The 26,183-nt window shown below is 38.5% G+C and overlaps 3 protein-coding genes across 6 annotated transcripts in view; 1 reads left to right on the top strand and 2 right to left on the bottom strand.

The window, feature by feature from the left end:
* The window catches only part of DnaJ-21 (dnaJ homolog subfamily C member 8-like), a 302,329-nt gene that overhangs the window by 13,472 nt on the left and 262,674 nt on the right, over positions 1-26,183 (bottom strand). The gene's annotated exons all lie outside the window — the stretch shown is intronic.
* Positions 1-26,183, bottom strand: part of LOC101737439 (uncharacterized) — a 232,867-nt gene that overhangs the window by 102,490 nt on the left and 104,194 nt on the right. The window lies entirely within an intron of this gene.
* On the top strand, positions 2,070-13,829 carry LOC110385101 (uncharacterized). 2 transcript variants are annotated; one of them, XM_038012940.2, is made up of 3 exons: positions 2,070-5,121; positions 6,977-7,564; positions 12,526-13,829. In XM_038012940.2, the coding sequence occupies exons 2-3, from the start codon at positions 6,977-6,979 to the stop codon at positions 12,760-12,762; spliced, it is 825 nt and encodes a 274-aa protein (XP_037868868.1). In that variant the 5' UTR covers positions 2,070-5,121; the 3' UTR covers positions 12,763-13,829. The 2 variants fall into 2 exon arrangements, with proteins under 2 accessions (XP_037868868.1, XP_037868869.1); XM_038012941.2 differs by having other exon boundaries at positions 4,808-4,982.

Below are 26,183 nucleotides of genomic sequence, written 5' to 3'. Positions count from 1 at the left end.
TGTAAATTGTTCAATGTTTTGTATTGATGATCACTTTGTTGGTGCAACTTAATAAATAAATAAATGTAAGATTTGCCACACTCTATTGAGGCATTAATGTTGGCAACTGAAAAAGTGAAGAAAAAGGTAACTGAAAATTCGAGCTTGGGATTGAAACATGTTGCGGTTCGACTGGACCCAAAAGACCAAAATTTTTTCCAAAAACACAATCGATTAAGAATCGCTAAGGACATGTCGAACCAGTCAAGTTCGACCTAAAATTTTTGAAACTCATTGTTACTTGTGACGAGATGTTGGTTTACAAGTTTGACATCCAAATTAGTGAACAGGGTTACGTTTTCACCAGATACGAGGCTCCAACCGACTTCTTTCTTTTTCCTAAATTCAAATTACCAGTTGGTGGCACTCGTTTTCATTCGGTAGAAGACATAAAGGATAATTCGCCGCGAGAACAGAACTCCATTCCGGAAAAATCGTTAAAAATATTTTGATGATTGAATTATTCGTTGGTGTAAGCGTATCGTGTTTGAAGGAACAAATTTTTAAGGTGATCAAATAACTTTTGGATGATTGACTAACATTTTGTGTATTAATGATCTTTTCTCGGTACTTTCTTGACAGAGTAGTATACGGCTAAAGAAAGGAAAAGGTAAAGGAATAGGGTAGGCTTTTACCCATAGATGTGCCACAAAACAAAGAAAGGGAAAGGAAAAAATAACTATAAATGTGTGTACATACATATTATATATTTGTATAAGTTGGCGTCCAAAATGCTGGGAGTCCTCAACAGAGCGAAGCGGTACTTCACGCCTGGACAAAGACTTTTGCTTTATAAAGCACAAGTTCGGCCTCGCGTGGATTACTGCTCCCATCTCTGGGCCGAGGCTCCCAAATAGCAGTTTTCTTCCATTTGACTCAATACTGAGGAGGGCCGCTCGGATTGTCGATAATCCCATCCTCACGGATCGTTTGGAACCTCTGGGTCTGCGGAGGGACTTCGGTTCCATTTGTATTTTGTACCGTATGTTCCATGGGGAGTGCTCTGAGGAATTGTTCGAGATGATAACGGCATCTCGTTTTTAGAGTTCATCCATACTATCTGGAGCCACTGCGGTCATCCACAGTGTGTTTCCAGAGGTCTTTTTTGCAACGTACCATCCCGCTATGGAATGAGCTCCCCTCCACGGTGTTTCCCGAGCGCTATGACATGTCCTTCTTCAAACGAGGCTTGTGGAGAGTATTAAGCGGTAGGCAGCGGCTTGGCTCTGCCCCTGACATTCTGAAGTTCATGGGCGACGGTAACCACCACCATCAGGTGGGTCGTACGCTCGTCTGCCTACAAGGGCAATAAATAAAAAAAAAGATAAAAAATAAGCTTTAAAAAATTGATACAATTAAAATATCCTAAGATAAAATTATGACCTGAATTCGAAACTCAAGTTGATTAGTTTTTTTTTTGTTATTGCCCCTATAGCCAGACTAGTATACGGCCCTTTTGATGGTGAGTGATTACTGTCGCCAATCTGCTGCCCACCGCTAAGTACTTTCTGCAAGCCTTGTTTGAAGAATGAATTGACTGAAATAATCCATGTTTTAGTTAATCTGTACTATAAAGCTCTCAAACAAATTAATGTCTTTGCACTTTATGACGCAATGTGTTTAATGCAATTGAATTAAACACACACAAATTGAGATAAAATCGTGACTCGTTGTTGTTATTGAAAGCGAACCTTTGGCTTTGAATCGACACATTGCGTGCATTGCTTGTAATTATAAAGTTCAATTATTTGAAGTTAATTCATTATGACGTTAAAATGAAGTCAGTTTTGCGATATAATCAATTCATGACTAATATTTGATAGAATTAGTCTTATCATTCCGAGATATATTTTGCGTGTACACGATGGAAAAATATGAGTTTCGTTTATCTTTGGCTAATATTAGCTTAGGATACGGATGGAAGTACTCAAGCAACGGATGTTTGATTATTGAATTTACCGAAAATATATCTTTAGGTATTTGTCATTCTTAATACTTTCTCGATAATTTGTTAGTTTTAACGGTTTTTTTTCAGTCAGCTTATTTATTTATTTAGGAAACAAACAGTACAATACAAACAAAAAATATTAAAAAAAATAGTTAAAACAATAACCAAATATGTTTCCACAATCAAAATCACATATAGATAAAAATTGAACAGAGAAGAGAAATTTAGAAATTAAAGTTTAGTAAAGAAAAGCAACACAATACGCACATATTATTTTGTACATCTACTTACACTATAAAACTATAATATGTACTCATCGGACTAAATGAACATATAAATTTTTTAAAATAGCTATTTATCGAAGTATGTACTCCATGCTTACGAAGTACAACCAAATTTTTGTATTTAACAAACAAAAAATGAAAACCTAATTAATACCACGACCTTACTTAAATCAGTCAAAATATATTTCGCAATATAATTTATTGTGCACTTTTTTACTTACTATTGTCATTATAATCGTAGTCATAGTTCATTGACTACTTCGTAATTATGTAAGAAGACCCCGAATTGTTTTCCAACGATCACCAGGGAAATGACTCACAACATTCAATTGATGGTTAAATGATCGGGAAAAACCAAACGGAAATATAATCTATGGCAATTCTAATTATCCAATTTAGTTTCATACCGTATTCGTAATGAGCATGTTAGCAGTTACGAGATCCACTTTTAAATAGCAATACAACTTTGACTCGCGTTCATATTTGTTTTTAAGACCCAATTTTCATAGTTGCAAAAATGTCAGTACTAAGCTTATTCATGTTGTATTCTGTTTGTCGATGTTGTATTTTTTCCGCTCAACCCACAAACTGCCTACGCAAATGTAATTCAGCATTTCGATTGACGTTCATGTAAACTTTCTAAGTAAATAAATATTAATCATTTTGTGGGTTTTCGCGACTTTTTTATACCTTTTTTTGGAGATGGTTGTCGATTCTCCTCAGCTTATCTTCGCGTTGACTGGGCATGCGTGATATGAGGCTGTCGTTGCAACCCATTAAGCGCCCCATAAAGTTCTCGTAGCTCGGAACCTCCTATCTACCGCGTTAACCGCGGTCAATAAATACTACAAGACACGCGGGTCGGTTTTTGCCTCTACCTTCACCTTTCTTTTCTCGAAACACCTACCTTTTTTGACAGCTGTGTTATGGTATTTTTTTTCAGTTTTTGCGAGTCGCGGACATAATCATACTACTATTTCGGTTTGACCTCACGTTTTTATAGCCATTGTATTATTTGCGACATTTCCAATACCTACGTTATAGCTTTCGTGGTAACAGACGACTCAAGGCATCTTAGGTATTTAAATGAAAGTTTTATGGTGTTCACCTACACGATGTACACTTGTAATAGAATTTATGTCTTAAAAGCAATTAATAGATTTATCAGAGAATGAGCACCGGCGTTCTTTGAGTTCTATTACATTAGAATACCGAGTTTGCCAACTCCCATTAAATTTGTTTGTCATAATATTCAGAATGAGTTTCTCTCTCTCATCACAGAGTTTATCTGCTCAATAAATAAGCACGAGAAAAACAAATACAAAAAGAGTAGTTAATTTTTTTTTGTTATCAGTCATAATTCAAGAAAGATCCTAATTGATTTCGTAATTAGTGGCCTATATAATATATTAGTTTGTTAGGTATGAATCATGAATGTTTAATTGATTGTCTAATTATAACAATACTATTATCCCGCCCGTACTCGCGTGGACTGCACCATATTGCGTGAGTGGAGTCCCGTGATCAGCAATGGAATGAATACTGGCCTATATTCTCACTCGGGGTCCAAACTATTTCAATACCGTTTTCCCTAAAAAACGGTCCAGTGATTCAGGCGTGAAAGTGTAATAGGAAACAGACGTACCTGTTTATTGTAACTTCTAACGTGTATCAGTGACAAAGTAAATTCCGAAAATAAGCGATACATTTTATTCACGATAGTTAAAGTGAAACTAATATAATTGGCTCCAAATAAATGGCTGCCCACTTATTAAAACTACATAAAAATAAGATAAGTAGTCCCGGAGATGTGTGTGAACAAACACACAGTCAGATAGAACACAATTATAAAAACTACATACTGGTTGTTTTATATTATAAATATTTTCTTTTGTTACTTATTCCCCCCTGTCTATTATAATTTTTTTCAATTTTAATTATTCATCATTATCCTGCCCTTCTCCCAGCCACCTGGGGTCGGCGCAACATGTTTTCTCCTTCCATACTCTTCTATCATATGCCATTTCTTCGCTCACACCCCTCTTACCCATATCGTCTTTCACACAATCCATCCATTTCTTCTTAGGTTTCTCCATCCATTTCTTCAATTTTAATTATTCTGTTTATTTTATTTTTAGTTATTTACTGAATATGTGATTTTTAGTAGTTACATAGACATCACTATGTGAATACCGCCATCCACCTTGATGTATGAGTTCTAAGTCTCAATTGAATATTAAGGCGATCACACCCTATAAACTTAACAATATGCATGATTTTTCGCTGATTGTTTCACTCCAAATAAAACATAATATCTTTTATTATATTATATCAAGTTCGACTATTGAATTAGATTTTATTTAATTGAAATTCTTTTTGTTTAATTGTGGGACATTTTAGACTATTGGTTCAATTTTAATGTTTTTCTTTTGACATAAAATGTCATCGATATTCAATGATAATGAAGCATTTGATTGTAGTTGCAAATTCACCGGAAGCTTAATACCCAATGACGTATGAATCAATACCTTCTACAGCATTAGTCAGCCTTATCAGTGGGTGTGTACAATTGATCAGTAGATTTTTACATAAATATTGGAACCGGTGTCAGGCGCCAGAGCATTCGTTCATTGTCACGGTCGGGCCTCACGTAACACAGACACGCAGAATTCGCCCAGTCTCGTAGCAAACACCGCGTCGTTCGCACGCACGTTAGTTAGCTCTTTAATTATTTAACAGTTTACTTAACTACAACTGTGTCTAGTTAGTGGAAAACGTGTTTGATGTGTGTGACGTAATTTCTGCAGCGTTTAAACTGTTATTTTTGTCAGAAATAGCACGCGTTCCAAGGTTCGTACCTACTCATTGTGATTTATTTAGTCCGTTGGTTCGTGATGTATGGTTTTCTACTCATTCTAATGTGGTTTAAAAAGTTATTATAAGCCAAGGCTATTTTATGAGGCGATTTAAATAAAACGTTTCGTCAATGATATTAACATCGGTACCTTGACCTTATGAATTTTATTTGTATTTTTACAATAAGGCTGTTTTGACTATTCTTCTTAGATTGTCGGATTGTTGTGTGTTGTTTATAACTATAAAATCCTTAATAATTCTTAAAGTTAAGATATATGTTTGGTATAAAAATTGAGAGAGACGTTGAACGAGCAAGTTTACATTTAAAAAAAAAACACGACTGACAAGTTTTTTTATCAGATCACGCGTTTGAAACTGAGAGTATCAACTTGTAAATGTTAAACGAAATATTACATGTTTTTTTTTTCACAGAAGTATTAGCCTATCACCAAATAGGCTGCCAATGGCGATACGTAAAAATATTTAACGTAGTATTAACGATTAATTAGTACGATATTAACGTATATTATATTGTTTTTACTCTTGCTCATCTATCGGTGTAATAGAACTTACCCGCACCGCAGAATCTACAATTCCGATTCTGGAATGAAGAATATTTATTGAGCGCTACATGTTCTTTTTCAATTGAGAATTAAAAAGTTCTTGGCGGTAACAGCGTCTCTAACATTGTTTACATCCATAAGCGGCGATGATTGCTCACCGGTCTGCTTTCAAAGGCAATTAAAAAAAGATGTGTGGTGTCGTGGGACACAGGATAGGAACGAAGTTCCTTATCATAAAAATATTAATTTTAAGTTCTATTCGAGGTATAAAGAAAATAATTATTCGGGTATACATTTTTTATTATGATTTTTTCATTGATAAAAAAAAATAAAAAAGATATTCCAAAACAAATTAATATACACCAAAAACAATAATCATCGAAATCGGTTGGCGTGATATTGAGTTATTGAGTTATTTATCTATTTGTCACGCACGTACTTAATGCAAATTTAAGGCTTATATGGTTTTCTGATGGATACCATTATCAGAACTGGACTAAATTGAAATGCGACCACATGGAAAGCGTCAGCTTTCTAATAAAAAATAATCATAAAAATCGATTCACCTAGTCAAAAGTTATAGGTAACAAACATAAAATCTTACGTTACGGACGTTTTTTCCCGGTTAGAGTACCCCTCCGCATCGTCCCATAGGGAACTTCGTTCCAAGAATATGTATAAATCCCAGTTATATTCTAAACAGATTGATATGTGCCCATTCTCGCACCCGCATGTTCATTTGATAGCTTCGTGTTGAACTATGAGCGTAGAATCTATTCGTTAAATTTTAAATATCTATTATGTGCACTATTTCTACATTAACTATATCTCGTATTTTCACGAGAGTATTTTGAGTATTTATTATACGTGTGTCGTGTTTAATTCGTTTTCCTTACGATCACCTTTATAACCGGCTTTTATTGTGTGACGTCAAATAAATGTCAAATCCAATACTTAAAATTCTATTCGACTCAAGCATCAATGTTGAATTTGTAATTATGCGGTACATCTCATCGTAAAGAGTATACACGCATAGTGTGCACCTTTAAATTCGACGCACGTATGTATTGTAAAATAATTAAACAGGTAACCTCCTCAGTAGGTCACGGGTGTATTTTAAGAGTATAATTTCATCTCGGCCATGTGTATACTCAAGAAGAACGAGAAGCTTTTTCGGGTGGCCACGTAAAAGGAATTTGTCATTGAATTATAAAAACGCTTTAATTATTCATTCGGATGGCTACATCGAATTATTATTGTAATCAAAAAACACGTTTTGCTTACAGATGAATAAATTCACCTTAGTTCTTGGGTTCCTGCTGCTTATAGCGGTTGTTAACGCACGGCATTATGGCGACAGAAGAGACTCTGGAAGTTCTGGAGATGATGACGAACAAAGCGACTTCAAGAAAGAAAGAGATTACCCGACCCTAAACAGACACCGTAGGAGGAGATGGCAACTAAATTACGGATATGATTATCAACCCCCCCGACATTATACCGAAAGAAGAGACTATTATCAAAACCAACAGGATCTGATCCCTCAGATATTTAGATTGCTTGACGAGCTCGCTGTTGAGGTAAGGAGGCAGCCACCTCCGCCCCCACCACCGCAGCCAATTTACATTCCATACCCAGTGCCCTATTACGTGCCTCAATACGTTCCGTGTAATGTCAACCAGACAAAGAAGCCGGACATTAAACAAAGATTCCCCGATATGGAAGACACGAACCAAAATTGGGGATTCGCAACGTCGAACGAAAGCGACTACGATGATGGATTGGACGGTAAAAGACCGATCTCATTCGATAAGATTAGGCCAAAGGATGTCATTAAAAGACCCGCACCTCCAGTCGAACATGGATCCAGTCAAGTGAGTTCCATTATCATTTAATTACAGGAAATTATTGAACTATATCGAAGCCAGGCTACAAATCTCCGAATATATTTTTTCTAAATCAATACGTACGCAAATGACACGTAAGAAGCCTTTAATAATTACTGAAACCCTTGGAATTTACAAATTTGCGTATATACCGCCGCATCACCCGCCACCAGAGATATTTTGTGCCACGTACCATCCGGCTTTGGAATGAGCATCCCTCCACGGTGTTTCCGGAGCGCTATGACATATCCTTCTTCAAACGAGGCTTGTGGAGAGTACTTAACGGTAGGCAGCGGCTTGGCTCTCCCCCTGGCATTGCTGAAGTCCATGGGCGACGATAACCGCTCACCATCAGGTGGACTGTATGCTCGTCTGCCTACAAGGGCAATATAAAAAATCTCTTGGTGGATGAATGGTGATCCCGCCCATATTCGCAAAATCAGCCAGCCTATATTTTTTGCATTGATCGATTGATTGCTACGAGGTTTACCTGGTCTTAAGTAGTTACCGAAGCCCATAGATATCAAAACGGGATTGCCACTGCTAAACTAGACTTGAGATGGAAGTCCCATTTGTATAGTAATACGAGGGCGTCATGTTAATCATGGCGTCATCTGTGGGCGGTGATTGACGTCATGTTGTCTATAGACACCTAGCAGCAGATCGACTACAGAAATTAAAAAAAAAACAATACTACTATTTAACACTACAAGTCCGACTGGCGGGCTTTTGTGAGTTTTCGTGAGTTCGTTGTTCCGGGCTGTTGGCGAAGATGATATATAAATAATGTTTACACTGATTTGGTATGAGGTTTAATATAAAAAAAGCGACACAATAACTAACAAAATACAAAATGAGTTGAGAATTGTACAGTTAAACTAAGACTCGCAATATTTCACTGGTCGTCGTCGCGCGCGCTGAGGGCGTGTGTTTTCGCGCTCAGAGAGCTCTGTCTCAGCGGGCGGTAAGGCGGCGGCGGGGGCGGTATCGCACGTTCGGAAATTACGTTCCGTTATATCCTCCCCCTCCGAGTCACTAGAACGCCTCGTTAGTGGCTCGGCAGAAACAACAAGACGGGGCCGTCCACGCAGGCGTCGAGGCTGTACTGGAGCTGAGACCTGACCGGTTTGATTATGATACGGCTTCAAATGAGAAGCATGAAATTTCCCTAAAACCTGCGAATCCAAATCAGTAATCTCATAGGTAGTAGGACTAACGATATTGCTAATCTGGTAGGGTCCGTCACGCTTAGGCATGAACTTCTTCGTTCTACCTTTAGCGGCATCACTTAACAAGTGCGTAGAGAGAAGGATTAGATCACTTACTTGGTAACTGGGACCAGATAATCGAATTTTGTCGATTTGCTACTTCCTATCATCCTGATGATGTTCAGCGTAACGCATTGGGGCTCCCCCTGGTCTGAAGACATCCTCGTTGCACTGCAGAAGAGAAGCTAGGCGGTTAACGCTCTGGTGGACCCAGCATAGTTCCCTCGTCTTCTCTTAAGAAATCAGCAGCAGAACAAGGCGTGAGGTCACTGGGGTACTCGAACTCCAATGGAAAAACTCGTTCAGAACCATGGTAACGCCATGTCGAAGTATGGAAGTCGATGGCTAAACCAGCTGCTACTAAAAAGTCTACACCCAATAATGTGTCATTATCCTGGGCGTCCGGAAATACGACAAATTCCATGGGAATAACTTTACCCGGTAATAATTTTACATCAAGTGTCGTTGACAACATTTGTCGCGTTTGAATTGAACCATCGGCAAGCTTAACACGTATAGAACTAGACACAAAAGACTGATTATGCTGTTGCAGTAAGGCGTAGAGTGAAGAACCGGCAACAGTTCGCTTGGCTGCGGTATCGATTAAACCCCTACCTCGGATTCCTAAAATCTCTATACCTAAAATAGGTCGTCGCGCGTTGCCATTTTGCGAAGAAGTTACAGACGAAAGGATGACAAAACTATTACAATTAAAATTTGTGGTCCCCTTAACCGGTGCATAAATTTCCAGTTTATGTCCTGAAAAAATTTTGGTCACCCTACTTTTATTATCGAATTCCTGGTTTTGTCCTGAAAAAATCATGGTCGCCCTAGTTGGTAACGGACCACGTGATGGACACTGACGAGAACGTTTCGTTTTCCATTTATGTCTATTATTTACGACGCACTGATTAACACAGAATTCCCTAGGATATACTGATTTCAATTCGCTAGGTACATGAGTGCGGTTAAAACACTCCCCCTGCTTAACAGGACGAGATAAGTATGTAAACAAAGGCGTATCGTCGGAACGCGGCAAATTTGAAACAATTTGTTTATCAATACGTTTATGGGACGAGTTTACATTACATTTACGGGCAAAATTATTATTTACGGGGGGTGTACTTACATTATTACGTGATACCAAACTTGGCTGAGCAGTGTGTAGCGATGAATTAACATAATTTGGGCGCTCAGTATGAACACTACTGGATAAACACAAGTCAGGTACAGCCCCAGTAAAACCCATAGGTAAACTTGCCAAATTACTCACCTGGGCGGACGACTTACCAACAGCTGATGTCTCAGCGGTCGTTGTACTTCGCGATCGCGTTCGCGGTATTTGAATAAAATCGACCGCGCTAAAATTTGAACTACACTTGGAACAATTAGAACGTATGACTCCGCTCGCGCCGCAACCGTAACATTTAATATTATTTACTTTACTAACTACGTTATCGTTACTGTCATTCGCGGTTTGTTTTAATAACAATTTACGACACTGATCACGCGTATGACCGTAACTTTTACAATAAACACAGTATCGACGTTTCTCGGGTTTTTCGGCGGTCGTAGTGGCGTCGGCGTTATCGCCTGACGAACGTTGGCGCGGGGAAACTTCTACAGCGGCCGTAGGTACACGCTGCGTTGCAGGCCGCGGCGGCTCGAGTCGAGCGCGGCCGGCGGCGGCGGCACCCTTTGATGTCTCGTCGACGGCGTTTGAAGTATGCGCTTCTTTCGTAGAATCCTCAACACTTCGTGCTTTTTGCAGGAGAACATTGAAACTGGTGATTTCCTCTCTACGAAGGCGTTTACGAATTTTATGATGCAATAATCCGTATATCATATCGAGCTCCACTTTTTCACATAGGTCGCCTCGAGGTAGCTTCGCGAGGAGTGCTCGAGCCCTGGCGACAAACAGGTCGGTTTTCTCCATAGGCTGCTGGCCGTCTGCGAATAGGTCGACATAAATTCTGTGGGGTGGGCGGCGATCACCAAAAGCACTTCGTAGATTTGAGATGACGTCTTCCCATGTAGAAACTTGATGCTTGATACCCTGCCACCAAGTAGCGGCGGTGTGTGTCAGCAACATGGAAATACCTTTTACGGCTACGTCATCGGGAACATTGGCGGCGTCTCTGTACGATTCTATTGCGTCGATAAAACCTTCTACTGACTCGTCTGCGCGTCCGCTGAATACAGATTTGCAGCGGCTGAAGTTGTTGGCGGGCCGATGGTCGAATGTAGGAGTCGCCGACTGCCTGACGCTATCTAACAGCTCCCGGAACGCGTCTAGCTGCGTTCGTTGAAGGGTGTCGATCAGCATGGTGATGTCTTCCGGGCGGAAGCAAACACTGGCGGGCGGCGCGTCACTCGACGGCGCGTGGGGCGGCGACGCGGCTCTCGCGTCGCGCTCCTCGGAATTCGGCATCTTCTTTGGCGGCATTATTTGAGGACGGTTTAGTCGGTAAAGTCAGGAAAACACAAATCGTTCATGCAGGCACAATAATTTCTTATAAATATCACTTCACAGCTAAACGTTCGGGCGCCATTTTTAACACTACAAGTCCGACTGGCGGGCTTTTGTGAGTTTTCGTGAGTTCGTTGTTCCGGGCTGTTGGCGAAGATGATATATAAATAATGTTTACACTGATTTGGTATGAGGTTTAATATAAAAAAAGCGACACAATAACTAACAAAATACAAAATGAGTTGAGAATTGTACAGTTAAACTAAGACTCGCAATATTTCACTGGTCGTCGTCGCGCGCGCTGAGGGCGTGTGTTTTCGCGCTCAGAGAGCTCTGTCTCAGCGGGCGGTAAGGCGGCGGCGGGGGCGGTATCGCACGTTCGGAAATTACGTTCCGTTATAACTATGAATTATTTTCCCCTTTTTTAATTTCAATATGCAAATAGCTTATTTGAAATGCTAAATAGTTCTTGATACAACGTATCGTCTTGAATTTTTGCAGACCTTTACAATATTGTTCTTAGGTTATTTATGGTTTTGAATGCAAAGTTTTGCACTTTTTTTTTCATCTCTGTCAAAATGTTGTATCCGTTCAAAACTAAAAGAAAAGGATAAATAGGAAAGTTATGTGATTATCGCAGGGTAAATCCGTCTTGACATAAAAGCTGTTATCCACCTTTTCTTTATTCCCCTTGTAGGCAGACGAATATAAAGCCCACATAATGGTGAGTGGTTACTGTCGCTCTTGAACGTCAGTAATACCAGGAGCAGAGCCAAACTGCTGCCTACCATTAAGTAGAGACGTGTGGTCAAAGTTTGAATTTTATTTTTATGACAGTCACCCGTTACCCTTTGAACCGGAAGTTTCGCTTCGAAAATAAGGAAACCGGATATTTACACATCACATTACGAGCCTATTTATGACACTTACTGGTTGGTAGGACCTCTTGTGAGTCCGCGGGGGTAGGTACCGCCACCCTGCCTATTTCTGCCGTGAAGCAGTAATGCGTTTCGGTTTCAAGGGCGAGGCAGCCGTTGTAACTATACTGAGACCTTAGAACTTATATCTCAAGGTGGGCGGCGTATTTACGTTGTAGATGTCTATGGGCTCCAGTAACCACTTAACACCAGCTCGTCCACCCATCTAAGCAATAAAAAAAAAAGAAAAAAAACACAGAAAAATATTATTAAATTCATTTTTCTTAATTACAGAACGAAGCATCTACTAAGGCCCCAAAAATCAACGACCAAGCTGCGATCACTATGCCGAGCATGTGCCAAGCGGCAGCTCTATCTTGCTGCGGTTTCTCTGACGACAAATCCCAGCAAAAACAATGCTTCACTAACGTAGGATGCGCAATGACATATGCTAATGGAAAAGCATGTACTCTCGACGCCATAACCGAAGCACTGAATGTATTCCAAAACGCATACGCTCCCGTGAATTGAGCGCACGATTATTTCAAATCAGTACTCAGTATTACGTGTTTTATTTTTTTATTATATTCGCCGTCTCTTCAATACTAGTCTTATGTGTTAATAAGTAATATGAGCCATCTTATTTGATATTACAAGTTTTCTTATTTAGCTATCGTTAAAATTTAACAATGCAATATTGAATTTGTTTCGTTGTCGGCTTGAAGGATTAATCGGTTGCATGATCAATCAATGTGATTTATGTTCGAGATAGGTAACGATATGATCCCGGGCGAAGATCAAAGCGCCTAAGTACATTCACGTCAGATCTGAATTTTGGATTTCCTTTCTTGAATCACAGAATCCTCGTTCGTAACGATGTTATTTAGAACAAGCCTGTTAACTTGGAGTTGATTTGAATTTCGTCTGCCTGTGCTATTGTAGTTTAAAGTATTTTGTTTAAATATTCACGTTAGACTTTAATGCCATATGTTAATGTCCGTTTTAGCTGTTCCATTTCATACTTTATTATGATTTAAATCACACGAACTTATTTATGTGTCAAGAATTATGTTAATGACACATCTTAAAAAATATGTAACGTAAACTATAAACTTCTTTAAACATTACTTATTAATGTATAGTTTGAATGCGCTTACACTTCATCTGCTTACACGAACACAAAAGCCGTTTTAATACACATGGAAAATATTAAGTGTGTCGCTTCGTAGGTAAGCCTGAATCTAAAGTAAATCATATTAGAAGAAATCCTTCGCCATATTATATGCGTTGTAAATAATGAAGGCAGCAAAAAAAAATCAGTTATAGAACATAAAAGTAGGACTATAATGCAAACATTGTCACGCAAATTATCGTAACTGTAATAACTTAAAATATTGCAGTGTTTTGCGAATAAGAAACTACTTATAATGTGCTGTGCTAATATTTCTCGATTATTGGCATAGTTTTCGTATTAAAACACAAGTCGTTTCATCAGCATTTATGTTTGTAACGTTACTACCAAAATTTGGAGCGATTTCCTAGTCTGTAATAATTTTAATATAGTCTTTAAGAAATAAAGCTAGCGTTGTTAACATTAACATTTATTTTATTTGCAAGATCATCGCGGCTTCTTATCGTATTCGTAGTAACTGAGGTGGATCATCGTCAACTGGTATACATTTTCTTTCTTACCTTTACTTGGTCTTTACCCGGTCTTTCTGCTGGTGTCCTAAGAGGCTATTCAGCTACGCCTGGAAGGGTAGGTGAGCTGAGAAGATTTGCTAACACTGGCCCTAGCAAGTGCAGTGCTTAGCAGAATCTACCACCGGATCGGAATCACGACTCACTGAGATAATCCGGTGAGTAACTCAGTCGGTATTCACTATAGTCTACGTGACGACCGTGAGGACTTGTGTTTGATGATTTTCTTTTAAGAATATGTATATTCTTTAACCTATTCTTCATTGTCACCAAGTATCAGTGTTGACTTTGTAAGCTACTATAGAACCCGGGCCACGTTTCGCTGTGACTGTATTTTGAATGCGTAAAAGAAACACCCCTTTTTTAAATTCAACTACCATGCCACCTGTTGTTGATGGTACTTTGCCTTTCGTAATGTGACAACTACAACGAAAAAGGTACGCCTCAATCTTAATTAACAAATGAATGAAACGAAAACGCGTACCTTTCTTCATTTTTTTGTATTAGAAAATGAAAATAATGCTCGAATCGTTTCATTATTTCTGCTTATTAAATACTAAATTATTAGATTAGATTTAAACATGTAGTGCAAATGCCCCGATAAATATTAATATAAAATATCGCTAGCAATAAACTATGAATTCAATAAAGAAACAATAGCGCAAACGCCGACTTCTATGACCTAAAAAGATAACAGATACGTTGACTCAGGAAGCAAATGCATTGTATTCGATGCAAGATAATCATAATTATTGTTTGCCCGTTATATTATTACGTGCATGTTGATGGTAGCTCTGTGGAAAAACGTGTGATGTATAATTAATATTAGATATTATGTAGGTACGCGCTGATTTAAAATAATAGGCTTGTATTTAGATTTGTAAACAGGTATTAAGTAAGCCCTGGTAATAATGCAAGTATATACTAATTTATTTATTAGGCACACAATACACATTATGAGCTAAAAAAGAAGACATACAGAAGAATAGATAAAGTAGATATACACAATAAATAACAACTAGTAAAAAATTTGGCTTGTAACATAAGCCTAATTACTGACTAATTTACTGGTGGTAAGACCTCTTGTGAGTCCGCGCGGGTAGGTACCACCACCCTGCCTATTTCTGCCGTGAAGCAGTAATGCATTTCGGTTTGGAGGGCGGGGTAGCCGTTGTAACTATACTGAGACCTTAGAACTGATTTCTCAAGGTGGGTGGCGCATTTACGTCCTAGATGTCTATGGGCTCCAGTAACCACTTAACACTAGGTGGGCTGTGAGCTCGTCCACCTATCTAAGCAATAAAAAAAATAAAAAAAATAACTGTGCGTTTGGAAAATGTGATATTATGAACAAGTGTCAAAATACAATAGAACCTCACATAAACTAGTTATTATTAAAGGGCTTAAGTGAGCACTCGAAGAAGTCGTCGTGTTCTAAGGGTTAAGACGTTCGCAAATCGTGTACAAATCCTGCGGGCGGGTACCAATTTTACTAATTAAAAAATGTAGTCAACATATGCTTACGAATGACTTTCGAGATGATAATTAATAATTTATTGTTGGACATCTTGTGAGTCCGCACAGGTCAAATCACCAGCCTGCATATTTCCGCCCTGAAGCAGCAATATGTTTCGATTTGAAGGATTCCTACCTAATCGTTATACTACACAATCGAGACATAAACCTTGCGTGGGTGCAGGCGTCTACCCGTGCGATTTTCTATTAGCCATGTCAACAACACTTAACCTAGTCATAATTATTTAATTATTATTATCATATTCATAATTATTATCGAAAGTCATGCTTATTGATAGGGCCAGTCAACTCATTAGGACGGGCGAACTCTCGAACGTAGAATTTGTTGGCGAGTTTATTTACCTCGGATCTCTACTTACTGACCAGGGAGGAAGCGAACGGACGATCAAGAGAAGGACTCGAATGGTCAAAGCTGCGATGTACAAGCTTACGCGTATTTGGTACGATAGAGAAATCTCCTCTAATGCTACTAAGATGAGACTAGTCCGGACGTTAGTTTTCACAATTTTTCTCTATAGTGCAGAGTCGTGGACGATCGCGCAACAGAGCGGAAAAAATAGAAGCGTTCGAGAGGTTGGCGAAGAATGCTCCGCATACCGTGGACCGCCAAGAGAACAAACAAATCTGTCCTCGAGCAACTTCGCATAGAAACAAGATTGTCTACGATTTGCTACCAAAAGGATCTTGCTTACTTTGGTCACTTTGCTCGGCGACCACCAGTCAACCTTAAAAATTTGGCTGTAGTGGGCAAGGTAGAAGTGAAAAGACCCGCCGGTCGGCCGCCAAACCGTTGGTCAGATCAGGTAACTGCGCTCACCGGACTCTGTTGCGACCGCCCCGAGAGAAGCCGAAAACCGAACGAAACGGAAGCAGACGGTAAAAAGCGCCACGAAGGCCTTTCAGGGACACGACCTTCAGTAATGAAGTATGCGACTAAGAAGAAGAATTATTTAAAAACTGAATCGGGTAAACTAAGTCGGGTAATGGCAGGATAATAAATTATGGAAGACAAAGAATTAGTGATAATATTTTAAGAAGGTCGTGTGTTCAATTCTGTTTAGTTGTTGGACGATATAGAATCATCAAGGTTTATGTTATAAGCCGTGGCACATCCATTTTGCCAATTTAATTTAAGCTTCTGCTGGAGTCATGGTCCAGACGGCTGGCTGATCCTTCGGCCGGTCGTAGGACCGTCGAGGCGATTCGCCCGGTCCTTGTGGATTGGGTGAATCGTGACAGAGGACGCCTCACTTTCCGGCTCACGCAGGTGCTCACTGGGCATGGTTGCTTCGATGAGTTCCTGCACCGGATCGGAGCCGAGCCGACGGCAGAGTGCCACCATTGTGGTTGCGACTTGGACACGGCGGAGCACACGCTCGTTGCCTGCCCCGCATAGGAGGGTAGCGGAGGGGGTAGGGGTAGCGGTGTCCTCGTCGCAAAAACAGGAAACGACTTGTCGTTGCCGAGTGTTGTGGCATCGATGCTCGGCGACGACGACTCGTGGAAGGCGATGCTCGACTTCTGCGAGTGCACCATCGCGCAGAAGGAGGCGGCGGGGCGCGTGAGAGACGCACAATCCCGCCGCCGTCCAGCGGGGGCCAGGGAGGCGGATGTCGCCCAAGCCCTGGCCCTCTAAGTGTTTCGGGTCCCCCTCACATGTCGGTCTGGGGACCGGCGAGGGGGGCCTAAGAAGACGACGTGCAAGCTGCTCTGCACGCGTTTTACGCAAGAGCATCCGGGTGATGGAAGGCCGGCTATCCTCGAAACGCTGGTTCTGGTCCAGCGGGGTATTCCGTAGGATAGCTCACTCTAACCGGCGCCATCTAGGCGGGCTTCGGATAGCCTGCCGACCGAGAGGGCTGGTGGTCGTGGCGCCGACGACCGCCGGTCCGGCGTCCCGAGGGGGAGGGTGATGGGAGAGATGTGCTCCGCACTAAACGCTTCACTTTCCCCCCTCTGCCTCTTCATGAGTTCTGTCTCATGCGAGGTTTGGACGTTGGTTGTTGAGCGACAGGAGGTTTTAGTCAGTTCGACTCTGACATGCCCCGCCCTCCATCCCCAGTGGAGGGCGGAAGTCCGGCGATTTCTTTCCGGACAAAAAAAAATGCTTCTATATCATTTTGGAGAGTATCAGTATAATCAGTAACATTTATTGGCCATGAATGAGTTAGTAAAACATAACGATATCTTGAGAGCGAACATTTTACGGTTAATCACCACTGTATTCTGGGCGTCGTGCCAGTACATTGGTAAAATAAATAAAAAAAACACGTGAAATATGTTTTTATTGGCTTCTACTAAATGTCGTCATGAATTCCGCGTTATAAGTGGCTGGCACGCAAGTTTAAATTCGTAGAAGTGATAGACATGAGAAAGATAAGAAAGATCAGTGACTTCAAGAAGTATAGGGTTTTTCAATGCTCGAACTTTGACAGCCCATAGCGGCCATCTTGGTAAAATGATAGCTGTCAAATTTGGCATGAACACATACTTAGTCGTGACATTTCACCATGGAACGCTACACGCTTGTCCGGCGATATCATCGCCCCTTATTTAACTAACAAACTTTTTGTGGCCCTAGGATAGATGGTATGGATCTCATAAACATATGGTTCCAACGGGACGGCGCCACTTCCCACACAGAATGGGAAATATTACTATTATTGGATGAGAAATTCGAAGGCTACGCGAAATCTCTAGTCTATGCAGACAACTCACAGTCTATTGCCGCCCTGAAGGCCAACATAACTCGCGCTCTTCGTGTAATTGAGCCCCATTTATGTGAAGTTGTCATACAAAATTAGTCTACCAGAATACACCGCCCACAGCGGAGTCTCAGCGGTCATTTTACTTTATATTCCATAGACAATGTCATCGAATACCCTTTAAAATAAATAAAAAATTGTGGCAATGTCACTTAAACAGGTTTTTTTTATTTTCGAGCGCGTACATCATATACTTAATAATATTTTGTCAATTTGAGAATGATTGGACAATAACATTCACATTTTCGTTCAGCGTTAGGAGTTAACTTCGATTGAAGTATTTTTTGGCACGTCAATGAGACTCGAGACTCGAATTGTTCCCATAAATACATTACATTTACAGAAGCCATTGTGGATCGCGAATACGACGCAGTCACACGTGTTTGTTAGGCGGAGTCGATTAGGCAGTGATCTAATGAGAAGATAATAAAAAAAAGTTCTGCAAACAGAAAGAGAAAACAGACAGCACCGTCCCGCCTATTTCTGCCGTGAAGCAGTAATGCGTTTCGGTTTGAAGGGTGGTGCAGCCGTTGTGACTATACTGAGACCTTAGAACTATATCTCAAGGTGTGTGGCGCATTTACGTTGTAGATGTCCAGTAACCACTTAACAACAGGAGGGCTGTGAGCTCGTCCACACATTTAAGCAATAAAACAAAAAAAACTTAGGTACAGTGTAGCAACATCAACTCCCATCTTAAAATTCCATTAAGGAACATTAGCGCCAATTTTATTTTAATATCGGAATACTCAGCGCATTGTTAATGGCGATGGATATTAACGTTGTCCGTCAGTATGGCCCGGCCTTGGATAAATTCGTATGCATCATCACTGTGATTCAAGTCAAGTTTATATGAATGAGTGTAGCCATCTTATGTACCTTTGTTTCCGGTTTACCTACTGGACTTCGACTGCTACTTAAATTCCTACTGTATATGAATGAGTAGGTGAGAATGACACAAAATTCTTTGAACGTAAGAATATCGTAAAATTTAATATCGCAAAATTATCATTTTTATTTTAGTCATCAAATAATAAAGGGTTCCAATTTGGGACAGCCTGTATACTTTTATAAAGAGACGAGGGACCAGCACGAATGACTATCGATAAAGTATTTGTATCGCTATCGAGAAAAAATGTATAGGATTTAAATAGCGCCCCTACTGATCGTACTGATCTCATGATAAGACTTTGATCTCATGTTCTCCGAGGTGGCATCCACGCTGTGATCCCCTTTGGTTCCGGCCACCGGTTAGCGGGTAGGCTTGTAACTACAACCAACAACGTAGGTAAGAAATATGCGTCTGCCTACTCAAGAATGAATGAATGAAATTTTTGGTATAGTCTACCAGATTAGTAAAGTTGATGCGGTAATATATTTTTAGTAAGCCGGGTATCGCTTACTCACGCTGGGTACTCGAATAGCCTTCAGCCATTGGAGTCGTAAAAAGACGTGATTAAGAGCCCGTTCACACATCGTCGCCGTGTATACGGTACCCGTTTTAGCGGATACGACAAAAAATTATGCTTTGTTCAAACATAGGCACCGTATAACGTTCAACGTATCCGTCATTACTGGATACGATGTTCACAAGCAAATTCGTAGTATACCGCCTCTGTTCTACCGGGATGAAACTTGTTTGTCAAGCTGCACCGCCCGCCGGCCCCCTCACCCCCTCACAGTTTCTATCCGGTAAAATTGCACGGAAACATGACGGATACGCATTCCGTTCATACAGTATTCGATGACAAAACGGCCGGTCACCGTCCTCGTCGAACCCGTCGCTTGCGACGAAGGGCTCGACGAGCGAATTAACCCATAGACACAGCCCACTGAGCTTCTCGCCGGATCTTCTCAGTGGATCGCGTTTCCGATCCGGCGGTAGATTCTGCGAAGCACTGCTCTTGCTAGGGTCAGTGTTAGCAACTCTCCGGTTTGAGCCCCGCGAGCTCACCTACACACATTAGGGTGAAGCTGAAATAGCCTCTCAAGGCTATCAGCATAGGTGGGAAAAAAAAAGACAAAACGGAATGTCATAATTTACCGGACCGTTTTTTTTTTACTGAATACTGTACCATATGTGAAGTCGCTCATACAACTACATGTTCCATCGATGAAAAAAAGCGTATTCGACAAAACGGACCAGTAAAACGGAGACCATGTGTGAACGGACTCTAAGAGCCTACTCGAAAAAGGGCGGCGTCGTCCATTCCGGCACAAACCAGTCATGCGTTTTGGTTCAAAGGACCTCAAGGTCGCATCAATTGACAAGTATTTGAGCATTTTACACGAGGCGGGCTAGCCTGCCCATTGAAGCCTTAAAAAAGGTTAAAGGACGAAGAAAACTGAGAAAAACTCAGGTGTTATTTCATTTATATTGTAATAATTGTGAATAGTCATGCTTTAACAAAAACCGACTTCAAATAGAAAAAAATATATATTCCAAAACAAATTAATATACACTAAAAACAATAATCATCGAAATCGGTTGGCGTGATATTGAGTTATTCATCTATTTGTCGCGCACGTATTTAATGGAAATTTAAGACTTATATGGTTTTCTCATGGATACCATTATCAGAACTGAACTAAAATGTAACCACACGGGAAGCGTCAGCTTTCTAATAAAAAAATTATCATCAAAATCGATTCACCCAGTCAAAAGTTATGAGGTAACAAACATTAAAAAAACATACAGTCGAATTGAGAACCTCCTCCTTTTTTGGGGTCGGTTAAAAATGAATGACTGTTTGTAATAATGGACGAAATGTCTATATGCAGCTATTTCTTCACACGAACCTACCGTACCTACTGACTGTCGTTGTTGTTATTTTAGTACAAAAGTTACTAATTATCACAGCTTTATGATGCTTTTTTATTTTTTTCAAACGTCCGTTTTTCAATTTTTTTAGCATATGTATCAGAAAAACAAAGACTGGTGAAGCAAGATATTATAAATTTTTTTTAAAAGAACAATTACTGACTATAAAAGTTTATTGGTAACGACGACTGACCATGACTTTTGCCAGTCTAGAGAGGTACACACATGAAATAATGATATGACCGTATCAAATGATCATTTGTGTTTCAAATGAAAGTAATTGCGTTTTGTCTGAATTGAATACAGATATAATTTTGTAAGAAGTCTGAGAAACTAGAATGCTCAACTTTGGACAAAGAACATAATGTTTTAAATTCAAAATAAAATAAAAATAGACACTTGTTAAATAATCAGTTCAGTTGATCCTCAAATATATCCTAACTCATTTCAATTAACACTTTAAGAGTAATGTGAATAGTGGTGTAAGTTTCATTTTCGTGGAAAACCAATAATTTTCTGAGAGATGAAATACTGATGGATTTTTAATAAAATTTGCAAATGCAGCGGCTTGGCTCTGCCTCTGGCATTGCTGAAGTCCATGGGCGACGGTAACCACTTACCATCAGGTGGGCCGTATGCTCGTCTGCCTACAAGGGCAATAAAAAATATATAAAAAAAACATCATTTAAGAATAAGCAATTGTAACAATTGACAAAATTACAATTCCAGTTAATAAGAGTGTTTCATTCCTATGAATGTCAATCAAATGTAATACTCAGTTCATGGTTACACGCAAGTCTGTATTCTTCGATCAACAATGACGATCGAAGCATATATTGTATAGTTCAATGACATGTCAAATTCCCTTTAGAACGAATAACAAAAGATTTAACGAACAAGATGCAATGGTACTTAAAAATAATACTCTTAAATAGTACACACATTGTTTTCGAAGCCGATTTAGGCTGGATTTAGGAATAAACGTAATGCGCAAACTGAAAACTAAGTATTTTTAACCATTTTAACATAACATAACTTTTTGTTATTTAGCTTAGTATTGATAAAAAAACTACATATAATTGCAGTCGAAAAATTTGTAGTTATAAACTAAACAAAACACTAGAAAATAAATAACATCCACCATAATTTTTCAATTAACAATTTTAATAAATTTGAATTACAAACAGGTGTAAGAAAAAATGATTTTATTGTAAAAAAAGCGTGGGGTGCTTTTCAGGATATTATCAAAATAACCCTTCTACTCATATCTGTTCTTATAATATAGGTATTTATAACTACGGATACCACGCACCCTACGCTATTTTTACAATAAAATCATTTTTCCTTACACTATTTTTAATTCAAATTTATTAAAATTTATTTTCATTTTTTTTGTTGGATTTTCTATAAAAGCGTATTTTGTTAGTTTTTTTAAACTATTATTTATTTTTAATTTTTTAGTTAATTTCAATTTTTTCAATATATTTTTTTTTATTTTTATATTGAATTGTCATCGGTTCTTAATAAGTATACCAAATTTCGAGTTAAAATCATTTTCAAAGATTCCGTTACATACTAATATACTAGCATACATACGTCTGAAGCTAATAAAAGCGTATTAAAAAGAAAAACATTTGAAAATCGCGCCTCGCCAATTCTGTCGTTCCTACTGTAAAAGACAACTTTTTCACACAACATGTCGCTCAAGCTCCATTTACAGTAAATTACGGTGAAATTTCCAACAGAAAATTTTAATGAGCTCAGTTATATTTCATACGAAACGTCATGTCATGAGCAGGTAAGGGTTAAATTTATTCCCATTTACGTTTCCAAAGCACGTAATATGAATCATTTAGCATCTCTTTAATGCGAATTATACAATCCACGTTATTTTATAATTAACTCAATAACTCTTCGCGATGGCTTTTAGCTATAAGACCACCTTTTGTTGTATTGCGTGATGTTTTAACTTTGTATTATTGTCGTACGATAAAGGCACTTTAGCTGTTTTGTTCCACATCAAATACTTAAATTCCAGTAATTTTGGTTTTACGACGGCGGATATTAAGATACCGAATTTCCGGATCGGTTTTTTCGAATCGTAGACATAATCGGAACATTTTTAACGGTTTTATCTAGCAATTATTTTTCATTTGTTATTTTTTACTTTTCGAATACTTCCTTGCTTCCGGTTTTCATGATCACACGAATGATTAAGGTGCTATTTGGGGATACTCAAAGATTATAGTTACAGCAGTCTTTTATAAAAAAAAAAGAAAATACATTTTAATTTAAGAAAAAATTAAGATACAGAAACGGACAGTCTAAAATGAAAGTAACAAATCGAGATTAAGCCGTAAAAGTAGTGTGGATTGTAGATTTTAAAAATAGTACGAGTATCATTAGGCAGTAGTAAGATCATGCTCTAAGTTTGAACTAAAGTCGTGCGTTTTATGCGTGTTTAACCAGACGATCATACTCTCTACCTGATGGTGAGTGATTATCGTCGCTCTGGACGTCAACGATGACAGGGGCAGAGCCAATCCGCTCCCTAAAATATGTAATGATGCATACCTGCATAGTATAAAACAAAGTCGCTTTCTTAGTCCCTATATCCCTATGTATGCTTAAATATTTAAAACTACGCAACGGATTTTGATGCGGTTTTTTTTAATAGATAGAGTGATTGAAGAGAAATGTTTATATGTATAATAACATCCATTAAATAGTGGAGAAATCAATAATAAATTACAGTTTCCGAAGCGAAGCGAGAACCGGTCCCTAGTAAAGGATAAAATAAACATTATTCCACTGCAATCGATATTTTGAGACCATGTCTCAAGGAGGGAGGCGGCATTCATTTTTAAGGGTTCCTCTTATATTTTTACCTACTTATTCGCTGGTAGCCTAAGAGGCTATTCCAGCTACGCCCGGACAGGTGGGTGAGCTCATGGGCTCAAGCTTAGAGAATTTGCTAACACTAGCCCTAGCAAGCCCAAGCAATGCTTCGCTGAATCTACCACCGCAGCACGTCAGCTTATCTCGACAACGTTACACAATTATTAATTTTTTTTCTTTTTTGGTTCTCATTTGAATTTTGAATTTTGATTCTCACAAACTAAAGAATATGTATCAATACCAGTATATAAAGTGCCGTTTTTTTGGTAAGAATCAAAGATCACTGGTCTGTATTCCTCCTCGGCGTATACACATTCCCCATCGTTCAGTGACTCGTGAATTTTGTCGCAAGCTTTTTTTTTATTTGCCATTACAAATTTCATATTGCCATTAGAAAAAAAAAACGGATTTTCTTTTTTTTTTTTTCAAAATAATAGATTTAGATTGAGATTTTAGTAGATTTTATAAACAATGTTTCCCAAAAAGAAAAAAAAATAGAACGAAAAACGGTATCTTGTTCTTGTTATTTTGTTCTGCGGGCTGATACACATTAAATAGACATGACATGAAGACTGTATCAGCGGGTCGCTCGTCACCCATGTTTGAAAGATTTATGTTCACGGAATATAGACGAATTTATAACTGGCCTTAAGGTGGTCTTATTCGTGCATGATTTATTCGTCAAATTTTTCAGTGAATTATTCACCAATAACCGAAATGAAGCACTAGAGATTAGATTACAAGTATCGGCATGATACTGTATATCGATTCAAGTCAAGGCATTTGCGGCCTTAGAATTTTGCCTTGGTTTGAAATGAAGCCTTGATGTTTGAGGCCAAACAGTTATGTTTTAATATAGTTCTTAGAAAAAAAAATGTTGTGCATCATTGTAATCTTGTCTCAGTGGAATTCATTCGGATCTTTTGGGCCGTATTTTAAGAAGGGACCATAATTATCTCAATTCAAGGGCATTGGAGTTATTGAATTATTACGTATCTATTATCTGCACGTTCGTATAAATGTTACCATTAACAGCTCGACGAGACAAAATACGATTATATCGATTACAAATTCAAAATAATTTATTTAAAATTTTATCTCAATTAATTTACTTTTAGTCTATGAACTATGCTGGTGTTAAAGTAAGCTCTAGTAGGTATTTTATTCTATGTCTTTATTTTATGATTTTTCCTTTACCAGAATGGGACAAACCCACATTATTTCTGACGTAAACGTTAGTATTTAAATCATTTAACTTTTTATATTAAAATCTGGTTTCATTACCGTTGACCTCGGAGTTTACACGTTTCAATAATTTTGGTTTAATTTCTTTGAATATTTTTTTTCAAAGTACCCGACCCTCTGTTTTTTTTACAGTTTTCTGGTAATTTACTTAAATTAATAATCCTCACTCTGATTATTGAAGAGTGTATTTATCCGCGGTTTGTGAATTTCGTTAATACTCACAGTGAGTTAGTAGGTATGTACTTGTTTAATTCGTATTTCTGAACTTTCGTTTTCTTTATTGCAATTCGATATTTAAATTAACCGTTTTTTTTTAGATAGCTTCAAATGTAGTAATAATTTAATGTACCCACAATTTTGAATTTAAGATGAACAACATTCCAAGATAATTTTAAATTGTAGATCAAAGTATCTATATATTAATACGTGAAGCAAAAACTTTGTATCCCTTTTTACGAAAATTGCGCAGACGGAGGAGTATGAAATTTTCCACACTTATAGAGAATATAGAGAAGAAGTGCACAATGGTTTTTTTTTTTAAATAATGCATAAAAGATACATTAAATCAATAAAGAAAACGTTACACACACTACATACCATGTATTTGACGCACACACGCATGCATATTATTTATTGTCAAACTTTTGTTCTTGACGTCTGTTGTCAAATTGAGAATAGATTAAATACTGTTTGTCTTTGTTAATATTTTTTATAGTGTAGTCTTGGCGAAATTTGTGATTATAGAAGTATAAAATACAATCGTAATAGTGTACAAGCTTACAATTCCAATCAATTATAGTCGAATTTCGACTACTGCGAAACCTCTAGTTGTATGTTAATCTTCGATTCACGGATAGATAATTATTAATAGGGGAATGTGACAGCACGAATCTGTCATTATAGTGTTGACAAAACAAACTTGTTTATTACTACTACATTTGATCGCGGTTTCAGATTCTTGAAGAATTTTGTTCACTACTTTTACA

The sequence above is a fragment of the Bombyx mori genome, chromosome 9 (assembly GCF_030269925.1).
Source record: "Bombyx mori chromosome 9, ASM3026992v2".
NCBI lineage: Eukaryota > Metazoa > Arthropoda > Insecta > Lepidoptera > Bombycidae > Bombyx > Bombyx mori.
This window is presented reverse-complemented; position numbering and strand designations above follow the sequence as displayed.